This window comes from Poromitra crassiceps (assembly GCF_964638095.1).
Source record: "Poromitra crassiceps genome assembly, chromosome: 5".
NCBI classification, from domain to species: Eukaryota; Metazoa; Chordata; class Actinopteri; order Beryciformes; family Melamphaidae; genus Poromitra; species Poromitra crassiceps.
The window spans coordinates 2,767,986-2,786,543 of NC_139642.1; the positions used below are offsets into that span (position 1 = coordinate 2,767,986).

The window sequence follows — 18,558 nt, forward strand, 5'->3', positions numbered from 1 at the left end:
TATAAACAAAAGCCGTTTAGCCAATCAAAACTCGGTATGCAAATACAAGAATGGTTCTACCATTAACCTTGCTAAACAGTGTTAAAGCGAAAGTGTCCCCGAGTTATCATTACTGTGTTATAGATTTAGAAATACAAATATGTGTTTCATTTCCATGATGCTGTGTATTATATTACAAAATAAAATACGTTGCCTTTTGTTCATCATTTATTATATATGATCTCTGTTTTGTTCGTTTTCAGATTCACTCGGAGAGAAAATGTCTTGGAGACAAGAGGAGCATCTCTCCTGTACTGTCTGCTGTGACATCTTTAAAGATCCTGTCATCCTGAAATGTAGCCACAGCTTCTGTAAAGCCTGTCTGCAGAGATGGTGGACAAGGAACCAAATGCGTGAGTGTCCAGTTTGTAGGGCTGCATCTTCAAGAAAACCACCACCATGTAACTTGGTGTTGAAGAACATGTGTGAGGCCTTCTTACTGGAGAGAGATCAGAGAGCTTCAGCAGAGTCTGAGCCTCTCTGCAGTTTGCACTCTGAGAAACTCAAGCTCTTCTGTCTGGACCATCAGCAGCTTGTGTGTCATCGCTGTCTGGATTCAGACACACACAACCACCACAGAATCAGATCCATTACCATCCATGAATCTGCACGCCATCACAAGAACAAACTCCAGGAATCTCTGAAGACCTTAAATGAGAAACTGCAGCTCTTTAATAAAGTTAAAGGAAACTGTGATCAAACAGCAGCACACATTAAGGTCCAGGCCCGACACACAGAGAAGCAGATTAAGGAGGAGTTTAAGAAGCTTCAGCAGTCCCTTCAAGGGTTTCTACAAGAGGAAGAGAAGGCCAGGATCAATGCACTGAGGGAGGAAGAGGAGCAGAAGAGTCAGACGATGAAGGAGAAGATTGAGGGTCTGAACAGAGAGATAGCAGCTCTTTCTGACACAGTCAAAGCCATAGAGAAGGAGCTGAGGGCTGAAGACATCTCTGTCCTGCAGAACTACAAGGCTACAGTGGAAAGAGTCCAGCGCTCCCTGCTGGAGGATCCACAGCTGGTCTCAGGAGCTCTGATAGACGAGGCCAAACACCTGGGCAACCTGAGCTTCACAGTCTGGCACAAGATGGGGGAGATGGTCTCCTACACCCCTGTGGTTCTGGACCCAAACACCGCCCATCCAAAACTGATCGTCTCTGAAGATCTGACCAGTGTGAGCCGTGGAGAGAGACAGCAGCTTCCTGACAATCCAGAGAGGTTTGACATGTGTTGGAGTGTCCTGGGCTCTGAGGGCTTTAAGTCTGGATATCACTGCTGGGATGTTGAGGTTGGACACTGTACAGGCTGGAGACTGGGTGTGTTCGTAGAGGGTCAGAGGAAGGGATTCGCACTGTCTGCATTATGGAGAATACGTTTCTTTACTAATGGTAAATACAGTGCAGTCTCTCCATCAGGTATAGTCACTGATCTCACAGTGAAGAAGAAGCTCCAGAGGGTCAGCGTGCTTCTTGACTGGGACAGAGGAGAGCTGTCATTCTTTGATCCTGATACTACCACCCACATACACACCTTCAGACATCCCTTCACTGACAGGCTGTTTCCTTTTTTTTCCACTGTGGAAGATGGAAACACTCTGAAGGTAATACCAGTGAAGGTCTCTGTTAGACCCAGTTAGAGAGAGAGAGAGAGAGAGAGAGTCTGTGTGTGTGTGCGTGTGCGTGTGCGTGTGCGTGTGCGTGCGTGTGTATCTCTCAGTGAGGACAAGCCATTGTCCACCATGACAGGAACCTTCTGCACAGTGAACTCACACACCTAATTTTGATTTTAAGTTGTATCAGTTTGGCTGAGAACAAAAATCCAGTTTATTCGATCTAGTTTCATTTTGAAATAGATATATTTTTGTGTGTGTGTGGGTGTGTACTTGGCCAATTCCCCCTGTTTTCCCAGTCGTTGGTCCACCCCCTCTGCCGATCTGGGGAGAGTTGCAAATGCTTCCTCTGATACATGTGCAGTTACAAGGACTTCTCACTGACACCCCAGAGTTTCACCGGCAGGACGTAGCGTGTGGGAGGATCACAGGGGACAGGCCCCCCGACCGACCAGTGCAGTGACCAGGACACATACCCTTTAGCCCGTTTCCCAGACAATTAACCAAGCCGGAGGTAACACAGGGGCTCGAACCTGCGAGCCTCTGGTAGGTAGGCAGGGAATCTATTGCTGCACGCCCCGGACTACCTGTTTATTTTATTTTGTATTATTTTTATTATATATATATATTTTGGGTTACCTGTTTATGATAAGTAGAAACAGAGCACACTGAACTGGCATCACTCATCTCTACCGTGCCTCTGGCTTGCCCTCGAGGTCTCGCCCTCTTCTCAGACACAGCTTGGTCGCCACGCGACCTCGCCCACTCTACTGGCATGCTCTTTGTGCATGCACAGTTGAGCAAGTGAACAATTCTGGGTCGTGCCAACTTTTTGCCCAATTATATTAGTAGGATGTTTTAAAAGCATCAGATTGTTTTGACCTTTTTCTTCTTTTTGTGAAGAAACGTGTTAAAGGGATGATAGTTCAGTTTGTTTGAAGTGGGGTTGTATGAGATACTTGCATACTGTCAGTGTACTACATGCAGTAGAATGCAGCTGGCGCGCTCCCAGTTTGGAGAAATGGAGACCAGCTGCGCACCTGCCGCACCTGGCTACAGTGAACATTTCAGCTAAAAACAAGAAGTAAATTACATCTTTTCAAGTCAACTTGGCATCTCAGGGCTTGTGGAGAGTTTGATTATGCCAGGTGAGCAGTATAGAAGGATTTTATGTATTTGTTTCCGGGTTTTTTTTTTTTACATTTTTGCTCATGGCCCCTTCACACTCAGCACACAGCTCTACTTGCCTGACGCAGCCGGTCTCAATTTCTCTAAACTGGGACCGCGCCGGCTGCATTCTACTGCATGTAGAACACTGACTGTATGCAAGTACCTCATAGGACTCCACTTCAAACAAACTGAACTATCCCTTTAATGGCGTTGGATGGAAATTCTTTAACTTTGGAGACAAAGTTTATTATGTTATTGTTAACAATAATAATACAGTTATAAGTATTTTGTACTAAGGCCCTGTTTACACAGCAATGCTCCCTGGATAAAACGGCAAACTTTTTTTTTGTTAGTTTGTTAGTTCCTTCCTTTTACATGGGAATGTCGTTATTGGTGCCTGAAAATGCAAAAAAGTGAAAACAGTTTCCCAGAGTGGAATTCTTGATAACGGCCTGTTGCATTTAAGGTATAATTTTATCGGCCTGTCATATTGGCAGAAATGTTTGTTTCAGCCGCTATTTTCTTTTAAAGCCAAGTTGGATCTCTGTGGTCCTGCAATTCTTCAAAGAAAAAGAAATAAAGAAATGTTGGTTCTTCAAGTTCAGCTATTTATTAACCATGCAGCACACTCAGTTACTATGGAAGCCCATAGCTGACTCTATTCAAATGATAATTTAAACTTGAAAATGGTAATGTAATTCCTCAATAACATTATCATTTTCAACACATGTGTGTGTTATTTCAGTAAAAATGAAAATGAAAATGGAATAATCCAATTTTCATTTTCATTTTCATATACTTGTAAGGGCTTTCTATGACTATATAAGAATTAAAATGACAAGCTGTTTGACATTTAATTTTCAAAGTCCATAGCCCGCTCTACAATGGACTATATTCAAATGGTAATTTAAATTTGGTAATGAAAATGCAATCCGAAAAATGCAGCCTAATTTTCCATCTCTGCAAGCATTAATTAAGTCACAATTCAAATTAAAATGCATTTTTGTAGAAAATGTCAAATGATAATTTAAATGGTATTTGACATTTAATTTTAATTTAGTCATACTGCTTTTCAATGGACTATATCAAACTTGTAATTTAAATGTGGAAATGTAAATGCAATCCAAAAAATCCAGCCTAATTTTCCATCCCTGCAAGCATTATTTAAGTCACAATTCAAATGAAAATGCATTTGTATTTGACATTACATGTTTGACATTCGACATTACATTATCAAAGACTGAACATGCTTTGCAATGTACTCTATTCAAATGAAAAACAGCAAAACAGCGCCTCCCGTGTATTGCAGGTTCACTTCGTGCGTTATCAGTGACAAAATTCAATTGGAAATGGCAAACTGTCAGGCCGCTCGTCAAGGCGGGTCTTCAATTGGGAGGATGTCACTCATTGGCTACTTTCAGGCTGCCCCAGTTGACCGCGGAAGTAAACAGACCCACTTCTGGTCTGTCGCCTTCAACCACCGCAGTCAGGCATGTAATGTGCGTTTTTGTTCATATTTAAAGAAGAAACAGCATTATTTATCGGTGCATGGTGTTCATACCGCGGAAAAGTTAAAAACAAGGTGAATTTTGCAATTAGGAAGGAAGACACGAGGCGGATTGTTTGCTATGGTTACCATGGTAACGTTACCCTGGAGTTCAGATGCACTTGGGTCAGACAACAGTACAGATCAGGCATCAAGAGCAACAAGCTGTATGGGTCACATTAAAACAACCCAAACAAACAGGAGAGCAAAAATAAACATGAGAAAACTAACCGGCCACTTAATTTACAAGAAAGGTCGAAATGTAAAGTCGTCATTAAGTCCCTTAGGTTGCATACTATTCAGTTGGTCAATCCAAAACATCTCTCTCTGTGACAACAGCTTGGGCATACACCTGTATTACTCAGTGGTGTATAAAGTACTCAGAAACCATACTTGAGTAAAAGTACAGATACTTCACCAGAAAATGACTCAGTGACCCATTAAAATATTACTTGAGTAAAAGTCTTAAAGTAGCTGATTTTTTCTGTACTTAACCCATTGATACCTGATGCAGCATTTGAGTGTGTATCCCTTTAAGACCGCGAACCGTGTTAACGCAGTTCGCGGTCTTAAAGGGATACACACACAAATGAGGGATATACACACAAATGCTGCATCAGGTATCAATGTGTTAAATATCAAGTGTTTTTTTGTTGAATGTACTTAAAAGTATTGAAAGTAAAAGTACAAGTAAACCCTGTAAATAAAAAAGCAAGCGGAACAAAAATTCAGAAATGGTCAGGTTGCCTTGGTGACTAGACTACACCACACTCTGTACCTGGTCACTGATGCCCAGCTAGGTCAAACACTTGGTTGCATGGGATGAATGAATGACAGTCTCTAGGTCATCAACAGGTCTCTGTCTCTAACCACTGCAGTGCAGAGATGTCAGGGGGTGGAGGCAGGAGCACCTTACCACATCCCTCCCAGACTGATGCAGCATTTCAAACATGGCATGACAATGGTTTGATGTTCTTTAGTGACCACTAGATGGCAGCGTTGCTTCATTTGAAATTCTCCGACAGGGCCATAATAGAGAGGTCCAGGGATGACGTATTTTTGTAGGCTGAATGCGGAAGTCCCGAACTTCCTGGTTCTTCACTGTTTCTGTCTATGGGATTTTTGAATGGGTTTTTGGCGTGATGCTTCAAATAATGTCTGTGGACAACGCAAGTTTAATCAAACGCGAACCAAGGTTCAGCGGGATAATCTTCACACATGAGGACCACTTTCATGAGTTTTGTAGCGTAAATGCGAGCCCTAGAAGTAAAAAGCTCATGCTAAGCTAATCCAGAACTACACACTGTCGCATAGGCTTCCACGTCACGTCAGCACTCAACCTGGACTGTTGTTGGATGTGTGCACTGATTACCTCGGGCTGAACGGGGCTGAACCAGGTGAGGGAAAGAGCATTTCTGTGTTCGCCCTTTGAAGTGGTGACGTTATTGACGTATATATCCACATCGACTCAAAAGTGTAGTCTCATTTAGCCGTTTGCTAGCTAGCCGCCCGTTTAACGGCATGTAAAAGCTTCAAAACTCATAAAAGTGGTCTTCATGTGTGAAGATGATGTTACTAAACACTGGTTCGCGTTTGATTAAGCCAGCGTTGTCCAGAGAGATTATTAGAAGCATCGCGCCAAAAACCCATTCAAAACTCCCATAGGCGAAAACTGTGAAGAACCAGGGCTGTTAGCATCGATGATTTCCGGACTCGTTACTGGACCTCTCTATACACCGAATACACCCTTCTTTAGACACCTCCAGGCCCACAGTTTGGCCAGAGAACATGACTCACTTCCTGTCCTGAAACGGTTTGACCAGAGAACACTGCCCACTTCCTGTCCTGCTGGAAAAGAGTGTGTTGGACATCATAATGGACTGGGACCCAGATAGGGACATGTTTCTAAAATATAGATTTCCCAAGGTATCAGTTTGTCTTCTTTGGACAAAACAAAATGAGTCTGGGGAGCAAGACTTAAAACATCAAGCTCACTGAAGAGATGTGGGAAGCTTCCATCTCATTCACACCACTTCCCTCTGTCATAGGCATAGCCTTATTCTAAGTGTTACATCGTTTACATTATAGACGGTTTTAACTTGACAACAAAAACATTCTAAATTGAACCCCCGCTCACTTCCTGTTACAGTGTTTGCTATGGACATAAAAGAAAAAAAAACATTCAAGTGCAGGACTGACCATTCCGTGAAAACCGTCTATATGAGACTGTCCACATTCCTTTGAGGCCTTCTCATACATTTGTCATAAAACCATTGAACCCAATCACTGCTATTTTTGGATCTCCTGGTCAGGGCGTAGAGTAGACATCACCACACGCCAAGCTAAAGCCCATCATTCACAAGTTGGAATAAATAAGTGTTCTATCCTTAATTCCATAGATAATCTTATAGCAGATGTAAGTCCCGTCAGAAATTCAAGGACACCTGACCTCTCCCCCCTTTCCAGACTTCACTCATGATACATCTTTTCAGAAATGACAGAACAGATTTCTTCCCTCTCATTCAGCGATCCTTTTAGGAATGGGTGATGATGCTTCAATAACCAAGGATTATTTGGCTGGAATAAACCCACACCTGTGTCCTTGTAAATGAGCCTGTCTGTGATTAATACATTAAAGTACACAGTCATCTGTATTGAGATATTTGGGTATGTCTTTTTATGTGTACGAGTATGTGTATGTACATATCTATTTGTGTATTTTGCACTAAACGTCTGACTATTGAGTGGTCCCAACTCTAACAAACAAAGCCCCATTCATTTATTCATTGTTTTTTTCTTTGTTGTTGTTACTGTTCTGTTGTTTATTTACTATTACTATTATTATTATCAGAATAATTATATAATTAAATCATTATTTCCTTCTTCTTTTCTTTTGGACATCCAGGGGGAGGGAGGGTTGTGTTACAGGTTAGGTGTACAATTTCTGAAAAACCTATAAAGCTTAAAAAAAGGGGGGGGGGGGCGCCATTGCCCCCTCTGTCAACCAGAGCATCACAATGCAAAGTTACTCAGGTTATGGATTTTATTGGCTTTAATCAGTCAACATGTTCTTACATTTTAGACATTTTGTTTTCACTGTCTTATGAAGACATTTCTTACTCGTCAAAACACATTTCCTGGAATGCTGATCTAACAGAAATAAAACAAACTTAGGATGTGGGATCTTTCCAGCTGCGATCTCGGAACCTGTCGTCTATCGGTCCGATGGTGACTAGACTCTGGGGGTGACGGACAATATTTCGGGCTTTCCGGTGTAGCCAGCGGACATCCGGGCCAAAATTTCTTTCTGTGTGCCGGTCGTTGTTCCCGGTCCGATTAGCGAGTTGAGAGATGACGTCTACGACCGGACCACAATACACAGACATCAATACATCTTATAGGTGTTTTAGGTCCAGAATACATTTCTATAAATAGATATCTGCGAGATGTCGATGTCGCGTCTTAAGGCCTATTTCCACCAATTGCGTTATGGTTGCTGTTTTCGGCAGTTTCACCGGATCCGCACCGCATCTGGTGCACATTGGGTTTTACCCCCGGATGTCCGCCGGCTACACCGGGAACCCCAAAACATTGGCTGTCGCCCCCAGAATCTAATCGTCGTCAGACCAATAATATACGATGGGTTTCAAGATTGTCCCAGCTGACTCAAGTGCACTGAGATGCAATGGGACAGAAGAAGATGGAATATCCCCTTTTAGCACAAAATTCCACAATGCATTCTCTTCCCAATTTGAAGGAACATGTGAGAGGGAAGAAGAGCTTGTCTGCTCGTTAGCGCCCCCTGTTACATTTGAACAAATCACCAATAAGTGTCCATGACGGCAGAGTCCTTCATCTTTGTCCCTGGGGTCAGAGTTGGGCCTCCCAGTCCTCGTGTTGCACAGCGCTGAGGGAGCACGGGGGAGCCTCTGTCCATCCAGTGTCTTCCAAGTCATCATAGTCTTCCTCCTCCTCGTCTGGAACATCAAGCAAAGAGCAGATACCATCAGATGTACTGGAGTTCATTGGAGCAGCAGGACATGACTGTTTACATGAACTACAATATTCTTATATTAACTCGATTAATACAATACTCTGAATAAGACATTGGCAGGGTTACCACTACATTACCGTAACCTGAATAAGGTCGTAGCAATAGTCGAATGAAGACGTGGAGTATTCCGATCTTAGTCGCATTATTGGGAGTGCATTGTAGACATGTAAACACCTTAATGGCACTAGTCGTGTTTCCATTACCCTCAGAAATGCACAAAATCTAAATATCGCAATAGAAATCGGGTAATGGAAACACGTAAATTTCGAAAAACCTCCCAAATATCGCAAAAAGTTTTTGCGCTCTCATGAGGTGGTTTTTCAGACGTGTCGATATAGCAGTTTATCGCAAAAGTGTAATGGAAACACATTTTCCGCATTTGCACGTCATGTGACCCATTCTCCTTTGGAAAAGCAGCGGAACATGAGGGCAGGGCCGTAGTCAGGGTTCCGAAATAGGGGAGGTCCAGCAAGGGGAGGCGGATTAAAAAAAAAATAGTTTTTTTCCCCCCCTTTTTAAGCCATATTTAGAGTAATATATCATTTTAAATCAACATTAGGATTATACTGTTGTGATGTCATTATTCAGTATATTCTCTTTCATGTCACCACCTGCTCAGCTCTCCTGTCAACATAATTGTAACTAACAAACACAAACTGTTTTAGCCAAATTCATATCAAAATGACACCTACAAACACAGGTACACAACCCAAGCCGTACACAACACACAAAGTTACTTAGACAGACTAGACACTTACTTTCTTGGTTGTTGCTAAAAAATCTGTCAGTGTGTGTCACTCACTGTCTGTCGTTCACTCGCTCACTGTCTCGCAGCTCGCTCACCTTCAATTATCTCGCCAGGCAGACAGACAGTCATCACTCACCACCATGCTGCTGCTCTCTCAGAATCAAGTTACCGCGGACGCGGCGTCAGATGACTTCCTGCCTGACCTGCCTTTCGTTTCAAAATAAAAGCGATCCCGTGTTTTTCATGCTTTTCCTGTTTTCCATGCAGATTGTTTTATTTTTTTACAATCTTCGTTCTCAGGACACTCTACAATTTTCGGTTCCCAAAGTCCGAACTGAATTGGGGAAGAAAGCTTTTAGGTTCTCTGCACCCACCGCATGGAACAGTCTGCAGTCTGATCTTAAACTTAATAGCTTAGTAACCTTAAATGGTTTTAAGGCTATGGTAAAATCTCTTGAGAACAGGCTGTCTGTATGCAAATGTTTTATTTGATCATTTTAATGTTTTTCAATTGTATGTGTTTATGTGTTTGTTTGTTGTAACTTTGTGTTGCTGCTGTTTCTTGGCCAGGTCTCTCTTGTAAAAGAGATCTTTGATCTCAATGGGACAAACCTGGTTAAATAAAGGCTAAAAAAAAAAAAAAAATCTCTGAAATATTAAAAAAATCTCTGAAATATTAGGGGAGGTCCGGACCTCCCCGTCCTCATAGTTAGCTACGGCCCTGCATGAGGGAGAAACGGTTCGATAAGCTGTGGCAAAACCTCCTAGCAAGTGGAAAACTTTGAAGCAACGCTAGCAGAAAGACGAGTGTTATGCAAAATAAATATAAAATATATAATGTTTAATGGCAGAAATCGGTCCATGGTGACAGGCTGCCTGTGAGCGCGCATTTGGCACAGCGGCGAGATGAGCTGATGAAAAGCACACACCGGTGCGATGCTTCTGACTGAAGTGAATACAGTGACTGTGAATAATACATTACACACGTTTCAGGTGCAATGTTATAATAGACATTCTGATTATTGAACCAAATTAGCCTTTTCCCCCCTCCATCTCTAAATCGGACCAGTTGTATTAGGCTACCTTTTTTTCTCTGTCTGTCGCGCTCGCATTCACCGCAGCCAGCAACATTTTGCGACTCATTTTCTTTTGAATTGATAATCAGGCTCGTTTATATGCGTTGTAACTTCATGTTGTGATTTGCATTGACCATTGGTTAGATTTGAGCATGCAGGGGATGGGATATGGGCAGATCCCTGTGCGTAATCACTGTGGCAGCTGCTGGTAATGGGGAATTGCGTTCAGGTGTGCGCGCCGTCAGACCAAACTCAACTTCAATGGAAACGCCTACAAGTCGCAATTGTACATTGTCGAAGTTGTAGAAATATCGCAATTATTTTGCGAAAAACTGTAATGGAAACACAGCTACTTATGATGTCATAATCAGTTTTCTCAGCATTTTGTGACACGTACTGCAGTCAAATTGCTTGACGACACACGCTCTTGCTTCCAGCGAGTATTGCACAACAACCTGCGAGCTAGCAACCTACATGTACACGCTCAAAATGTCAAGTTTGACATGTTTTTACATGTTTTTTTTACTGTTTTATGTGATGTTTTTTCTTGCAGGGATTTAGACATTTGGTTCCACCAAAACAACACGAGAAACAATACCTTCTTGTTCCTGGTCATCCAACAGCACAGCGGAGCCGTCCTGGATCAGCTTAACAGAGGGCTCGTCCAGCAGGAAGCACCTGAGGCCACTGACACTCCCGCTCATGGCCTGGACCCTGGGACAGCAGGCCCACAGCTTGGCCAGGGGGTCACACACACACCTGCCAGCACACGCGCACACACACACACACACACACACACACACACACACACACACACACACACACACCCGGGGGGGGGGGGGGGGGGTCATATACTGTATATGACAATCTGAACTATCAGTTATGGTTTCATCCCACACACTAGCCTGGTAAACCATCCTGATCATGTGACCTCACATTCTGTTTCGCTCTACGTATCAGTCTGGACTTCCAGCCGCGCACATTGATTTTAGTGGGCGGGAGTACTTGACATGATGGACAACTCCTTCAGCCAATCAGCGTCGGATCCAGCCAAATCCAAATCCAGTGGGAAGAATGGTGAAAACGTCTTTTCTGCCGAGGAACTCTGCTGGTGCATAACTCTTCTTGTTTAACTGTTGTTATTGAGTCTATTTCTACAGTAACTGCACTTACGGCTGCGTTTACTCGACTAACGTTACCGTTACTGCTCGTTGCTTCGGAGACAGCACTCTTTTTCCAGCGCTGTCCCTGATTGGCCCGGTCATGTTGTAATTTCTGGAAAACACGGGGGGGGGGGGGCGGGTCAAAGCCCAGACTGATCCATGGAGCGTAACAGAACGTGAGGTCACATGATCAGGATGGTTTTCCCAGGCTAGAAACCCACCGGCCCCGTCTGTAGGAGTCCTGCTGTCCCGCGCAGTCTGTCCCAAACGCCTCGTCCTGCTCCTCGTCCTCCTCACACTCTGAAGCACCTGTTGAAGGTCAGATTCAACATTTTCACGATTCACTTTAATAACCACAGCAAGTCATTAGATTATTACAGGTGAGGAATTTGAATGACTGCAAGTATGCAGCGCAGTGGTCACATCGATACTACAAGACCAGGCCAATTTCCCCTGCTGTCCCGGTCGTAGCTCCACCCCCTCTGCTGATCTAGAGATCTGCTATCTTGTTTTATACTCGCCATGCCGCGAAGGGCACGGGGGACGAGCGAGGACGCGAGCGTCAAATGACGTCATGTGTTGGGCGCGACCCCTGTAGGCCGCCCATCGCGTACCTGAAGATTTTTCTAGCATTTTTCTAGACCTCCGCACGGCTTCTCTCCAAACATGGACGCTTGAGCCACTGAGCCCTGAGCTGTGTTTTCACCACATTTCTTGACCCATGTGATAGGCTAAACTTTGATTAGCAACTGTTCGTTTTTAGTCATTTCAACAAGTAAATGTGTTGTGTTGAGAGCATGGTTGAGAGAGATTAAAAGCAGCACAGAGTAGGCTATCAGGGCTGAGAACTGAAACGGCTATTCAGTAAAAACAAGTTTGGTGATTCATTCATGTGCTGATATACGGTCGGTTGAGAGTGAATGCGCACTCAGTACTGCACATAATAGCGTTTCATTGCGACTTTTCACGGGCTGTTCTCACTATTACCATTGTACAATGTAACATGCTGATCACTTGGCTGATCACTTCCGAGTATAAAAGCATCTGCCCCAGCGTGAGTTCCGCCTCGCGGAGCCTAGCTTGAGTATAATGAGCCCTTTATAGACTAGCACATGCTTCCTCCGATACGAGTGCAGTCACCGGCCACTTCTTTTCACCTGACAGCCGGGAGCTTCACCGGCCGGACATAGCGCATGGGGGATCACGCAATACCCCCCGGTTCCCCTCCCTCCGAACAGGCGCCCTGACAGACAAGAGGAGGCGCTAGTGCAGAGACCAGGACTCCTACCCCACTGGCTTCCCACCCACAGACACGAGCAAATGTGTCTGTAGGAACTTTTTACCAAGCCGGGCGTACCACTGCCAGGAACTGGCACGGTCTCCGGTGGTGGTAGGTGAGTGCTTTTACCTCTACACTACCCAGACACCCAGATCGTTCCCCTCCTCCCCCTCTGTGAGTGTGACAGAGTGCAGAGGTCTCCTCCCCCTCTGTGAGTGTGACAGAGTGCAGAGGTCTCCCCCTCACCTCCTCTGTGAGTGTGACAGAGTGCAGAGGTCTCCTCCCCCTCACCTCCTCTCTGGGTGTGACAGAGTGCAGAGGTCTCCTCCCCCTCACCTCCTCTCTGGGTGTGACAGAGTGCAGAGGTCTCCTCCCCCTCACCTGCTCTCTGGGTGTGACAGAGTGCAGAGGTCTCCTCCCCCTCACCTCCTCTCTGGGTGTGACAGAGTGCAGAGGTCTCCTCCCCCTCACCTGCTCTCTGGGTGTGACAGAGTGAAGAGGTCTCCTCCCCCTCACCTCCTCTCTGGGTGTGACAGAGTGCAGAGGTCTCCTCCCCCTCACCTCCTCTCTGGGTGTGACAGAGTGCAGAGGTCTCCTCCCCCTCACCTCCTCTCTGGGTGTGACAGAGTGCAGAGGTCTCCTCCCCCTCACCTCCTCTCTGGGTGTGACAGAGTGCAGAGGTCTCCTCCCCCTCACCTCCTCTCTGGGTGTGACAGAGTGCAGAGGTCTCCTCCCCCTAACCTCCTCTCTGGGTGTGACAGAGTGCAGAGGTCTCCCTCCCCCTCACCTCCTCTCTGGGTGTGACAGAGTGCAGAGGTCTCCTCCCCCTCACCTCCTCTCTGGGTGTGACAGAGTGCAGAGGTCTCCTCCCCCTCACCTCCTCTCTGGGTGTGACAGAGTGCAGAGGTCTCCTCCCCCTCACCTCCTCTCTGGGTGTGACAGAGTGCAGAGGTCTCCTCCCCCTCACCTCCTCTCTGGGTGTGACAGAGTGAAGAGGTCTCCTCCCCCTCACCTCCTCTCTGGGTGTGACAGAGTGCAGAGGTCTCCTCCCCCTCACCTCCTCTCTGGGTGTGACAGAGTGCAGAGGTCTCCTCCCCCTCACCGCTCCTCTCCTCCAGCCCCTCTTCAGCTGCTCAGCCCAGTAGAGCACCTCGCTCACCAGCACCCTCCGAAGGATGTTGTTGTCATGCAGACTGGGGTACTGTAGGTTACACTGTACAGCTAATGTGGAAACAGATTGAAAATATATCAGAAACCTGTCACTGATCTCTGAGACATATTTACTCATTAAAATTGAGAATAAGGGGGTTTGATTGGGTTGGTGAATGACTCAGTGATGACTTGGCCAGGTGCTGACAGTTTTACTTCGTTTCGAACTCAAGCTCTCACTCTAGTGCCTAGTTCGCTGCTTACGCAGCCAATGGAAGATTGTCATTTTGCTCCGCAAAATTACTTTACATTAAAACCGTCCACCCACCCGTAGGTGGCGTGGTGCCTCCCTGGGGCTGACGTGGATCCACGTGACTACGTCACGTCCCGTCATCCCAGGAAACGTCACTCTTCAAATCTTCCAGACAGCGGGAGGTTGTGTTGTCTAAAGCTCCGGTGTTAGCTCGAAGTTAGCGCTATAAACATAGCTTAGAAAATAGGCTCGTTCCGTCTGAACTGCCCACCTTGAGGGGTTTTAGGTGGATGAGGTAAAACAGGCTTCGGGGACCCGATCCTGTTCTCTTCACCAAGCGGCGGCGGATCAAGTCATCAAAGCTAAGCGTGTCTTCTTACAGTTAACACTTGTTGTGCTACCGCCGTGTAGCTGTGTGAAACGTTCCCCGGCTGGGGCAGCGTTTATCGGCTTGAGGGCTGACTAAGGTCTGCGCTCAAAACTGTTTAAGCTTGGTACTGTATAGCACAAGAACAATAGGCTAATTAGCCCAGTTTGTTGCAGATGAGCTAGCGTGCACCCGTGCGGTTAGTGTCCGTGTGCTAGGTACTTTAAGCGCCTTACTCCGGCTGGAGTAACGTTAGATAGATAGTATAGCTATTTGCTCAGTGAAGCTAGCATCTAGCTTGTAGCACTCCAGCTATCTGGTTGCGTCCCCAGACAGGGTAACACACCCAGTATTGTGGCAGATAGCTAACGTGCACACGTACAGTTAGTGTCTGTGTTAGTGCTGCACGATTAATCGAATCGCAATCGCAATCGCGATGTCAGCACGTGCGATTACATAACCGCAAAAGTGTGCGATTATTTTTTTTTTTTCACGTCTTTTTGAGTGTGTGTGTGTGTGTGTGTGAGAGCCTCCTCTAACCTAACGTTACACGCGACGCAGCAAACACACGTTTCTCTGCCATCACACTGGGCATCAATACTAGCGGGAGACTTCTCCCATGCACTCCCGCAAATAAGTAATGTTATGTGCAGCAAGGTTACATATTATCTACCGAGAGGGCGAGAGAGAACATCCATGATCGCTAACAGCAAGCTATGCTAATAACTAGCTAGCCATTCGTTCAGAAACGCATGTAAACAGCCATGTGATCAGTGAGAACGTCAGTAAAATAAGGAGAGAGCTGCAGGTGCTTATGCAGAACTAGTGCGCGATTAAGTACACAGTGGGGATGACCCGCTGTGATGAAGAATATAACGAGATTAACAAGGTTGATAGCAAAACACTGTCGCAGCTCCCAGCACTGGCAGCATCACCTCCAGGCTAGCTAACTAGCCTGTCACATGACGCCTTCATGGTCCCTCGTTAAAAGTCTGCAGATGCACGTTCTCACCTCTCTCTCAAGAAGCGTCACGTGAGTGTGGCGTTTAAGGCCATCTGTCGCTACAAAATAAATAAACGGGGTGTATCATTCATTAGTATTGCTGGACAGACATGTAACTAACTTTGCAACTTTGCTGAGCCATCTTCTATGTACTGTAACACAGTGCAGTTTCTATTTGACTGGTGTTTCTTTTTTACATGTTTGGGACAGGCAAATGTCTCAAAATGTTTTATTTTTTTGTAAAGATAATTTAATTTCAAATTGTTTTATTTTTTTTAGTTTTAATATATTTTAAATTGTAACATATTTCATGTATTTTAGTCTGTGATATGTGAAACCGTGGTATTTTTGTCCAAGGTTATCATACTGTCAAAAACTCATGCCGGCACATCCCTAGATACCTCTTGTTTATTATATCGCAATCACAATCGCAATCGCAATATTGTCCACCCTAATCGCTAATCGCACCTTTTCCCCAAATCGTGCAGCACTAGTCTGTGTGCTAAGTACTTTAGGCGCCAGCTACCTCTGTGTAGGGCGCGCGTTAAGCGAGTAGTAGCTAGAAGCCATGCTCTTCAGTTAGCTAGATAGCTGGCTTGCTCCCGTGCAGCCAGTATCTAGCGTTGTGTAGCACTCCAGCTATCTTACCGTTGCAGGCTACTGTTAGTTAGCTTACACGGTAACCCCGTTAATTCCTGTTAGCAGAGAGAGGGGGGAACAGCTAGGTGCTGTGTTAGCTGTGAGGCTACGGCACAATGAAATGAATGTGTGCACTGCCTAAGGGCATGAGCACGCTGCACAGGCGTTGCTGGGACCTATGGCTTGTAGTGTAGCTATTACTGGCGTCGGCCCCGAAGGGGGCACTCTGAGATATTAGTTGAGGAAATACGCTAGCTAGGTGAGCTCGCTCCACATTGTGTTGGCCGCTTCTCTCAGTACTTACGCCATCTTAGCCAGCTTGCTTGTCTGCTAAGTGTTGCTTGCCTCGTGCAAATAGCATCTACTAACTAGATTGTAACTCCCTCTGAGGAGTTTCTTCTGAGATTGACTAGCTTCGCGGGCCGCTGGCTTCAGCTTGCGGTCACGCTTGCTTCCCCGTGTTACTCAGGGTAGAGACTCGCTGCACCGGCTTGTGCGCAGGCTTGTGTTAGCGCACGCTTGTCTCTCAGTGCTTACGCTAGCTTAGCTAGTGGCTTGTTCACGCCTGTTCTCTCGGGTTAACAGGTTGTGGGTATTGTTGCCTTCCTTTCGGGCTGGGCTATTGCCGCTTACGTTACCGTTGCACGCGCACGTTCGCTAGCCTCCGGGTTGCTTACTGTCTAGCCTGTGCTTCTTGCTAGTTTGTTAGCTTGCTTAAACGGTACTCCCGCTAACAGGGTGCGGCCTGCGGGAGCTTGGTATTTAGTGATTAGCTTCCTGCTTCTCTTGCTACTGAGCAGGGAAAGTCAGCGAGGGGATGGGCTGTGTGTAAAACTACATTGGCCGAGTATGAACCGGCACGATAAGTGCGTGTTCTGCCTTGGGCATGAGCACGCTGCACAGGCGCTTTGAACCCTCGGTCTTGCAGCTGCTGGGCTATCTTCACGAGCGAGCCCTCCAAGGGAGCAGTTCGTGGGGCGATGCCCAGGGCTGCAGCTAAAGCTCTTGAGAGTGTGAGAGCTAGCTTGCATACGTGCAGATAGCATTAGTACTGTTAGCACAGAACGATAGTATTGTTGCAGATAGCTGGCGTGCACCCGTGCAATTAGTATCTGCGTGCTAAGTACATTGGGCGCGAGCTACCTCCACTACACGCATTCCCTTGTTGGGGCGTCCCCTGCAAGTGCAGGGAGCCTGACAGGGGGCACAGCGCACCTTGGTCCATGGCCACGGCCTGGCCTTGGTTGGCAGCGCTCAGATCAAGTTCACCGGTTGGCTCACCAAGGCTGGGCTCAGTCCCAGCCTCCGGCTTGTAGCTTTAGGCCCACCGTCCTCGGTGCCCAAGGCCCGAGTTCGGTCGGGAGCTCCCCCAGGGTCTCATATCCGTCATCAGGGCTCGCCGTTGGTCCATGGCTACGGCCTGGCCTCGGCTAGAGGCTCCTAGGACAAGCCCACCATCAATGGCGCCGTGGGCCCATTGCTGGTCGGGAGCTCTCCTGGGGACCGCACTGCCGGACAAGTCCGCGTGCGGCCGGACTAGAAAGAGAACGTTACCTCCGCAGTCCCCCCCCCAGCCTGCGAAAGTCACACGGCGGGGGGGGGATTACGTCGATACAACGCAGTAGGCGGAGCTTGCGTAAGAAATTCTCCCCCAGCATGCACAGCTTCTACGGAACTGACCATGCGGCGGGGGGGGCGTAGCCTCTCACGTCCTGCCCCCCCATCAGGGTACCGGATCAGTCCTGGTGCCCAACAATATACTCAGGACGGGTTCCGCTCCTTGGCCACAAGAGACCATCTTTGTAAGCCAACAGGCTCGATGCCTGGGAGCATCTATGTTCCCCGTCCCCTTTAAACGGCGCACCCTCCAGAAGGGATACGCTCTACAGTTGCCAGGCCCCCACCCACGTTCGACGGGACCCCCGATACGGCCGTGGAGGGGGAGTCCATGGACATACTCCACAAGGAGGTTATTCGTTCCTCGCCAAAGCGGCGATGCGCTCGGTTCCCAAGGCAGAGGTGCGCTTGGGTTCTACCACAGGTACTTTGTCGTGCCCAAGAAGGACGGCTCCATGCGTCCAGAATTGGACCTTCGGCGTCTCAACGAGGTGCTGAGGAAGTCCCGTTCCGAATGCTCTCTTTTCCCCGCCTGTTCAACGCGTTGAGACAGGGGGATTTCTTACTTCCGTGGATCTGAAAGTTGCATCCTTCCATGTCCACGTGGTCAGGAGACACAGGAAATACCTGAGGTTCTCCTTCCTGGGGAAGGCTTACGAATTCTGTGTCTTGCCATCCGGCATGTCTTAAGCCCGCAAACCTTCAAAAGAGCGGTGTGCGTGGAGACAGCCTTGGCTCCCCTCCGCGCGAGGGGGATCCGCGTCTTCCTATATCGCGACGACGCTCTCATAGAGTTGGCCGACTCGAGGGTCTGTGCCACGGAACATACCAAGGTGGTGACCGATCACC

The 18,558-nt window shown here is 46.8% G+C and overlaps 1 protein-coding gene across 1 annotated transcript; it reads left to right on the plus strand.

Moving 5' to 3' along the window:
• Nucleotides 1–259: 259 nt before the first annotated feature.
• LOC310777410 (E3 ubiquitin-protein ligase TRIM39-like) lies at nt 260–1,672 on the plus strand (the record flags this gene model as incomplete). The annotated part of the gene is made up of 1 exon (XM_083637740.1): nt 260–1,672. The coding sequence occupies one exon, from the start codon at nt 260–262 to the stop codon at nt 1,670–1,672; it is 1,413 nt and encodes a 470-aa protein (XP_083493866.1).
• Between the last annotated feature and the right edge of the window lie 16,886 nt (nt 1,673–18,558).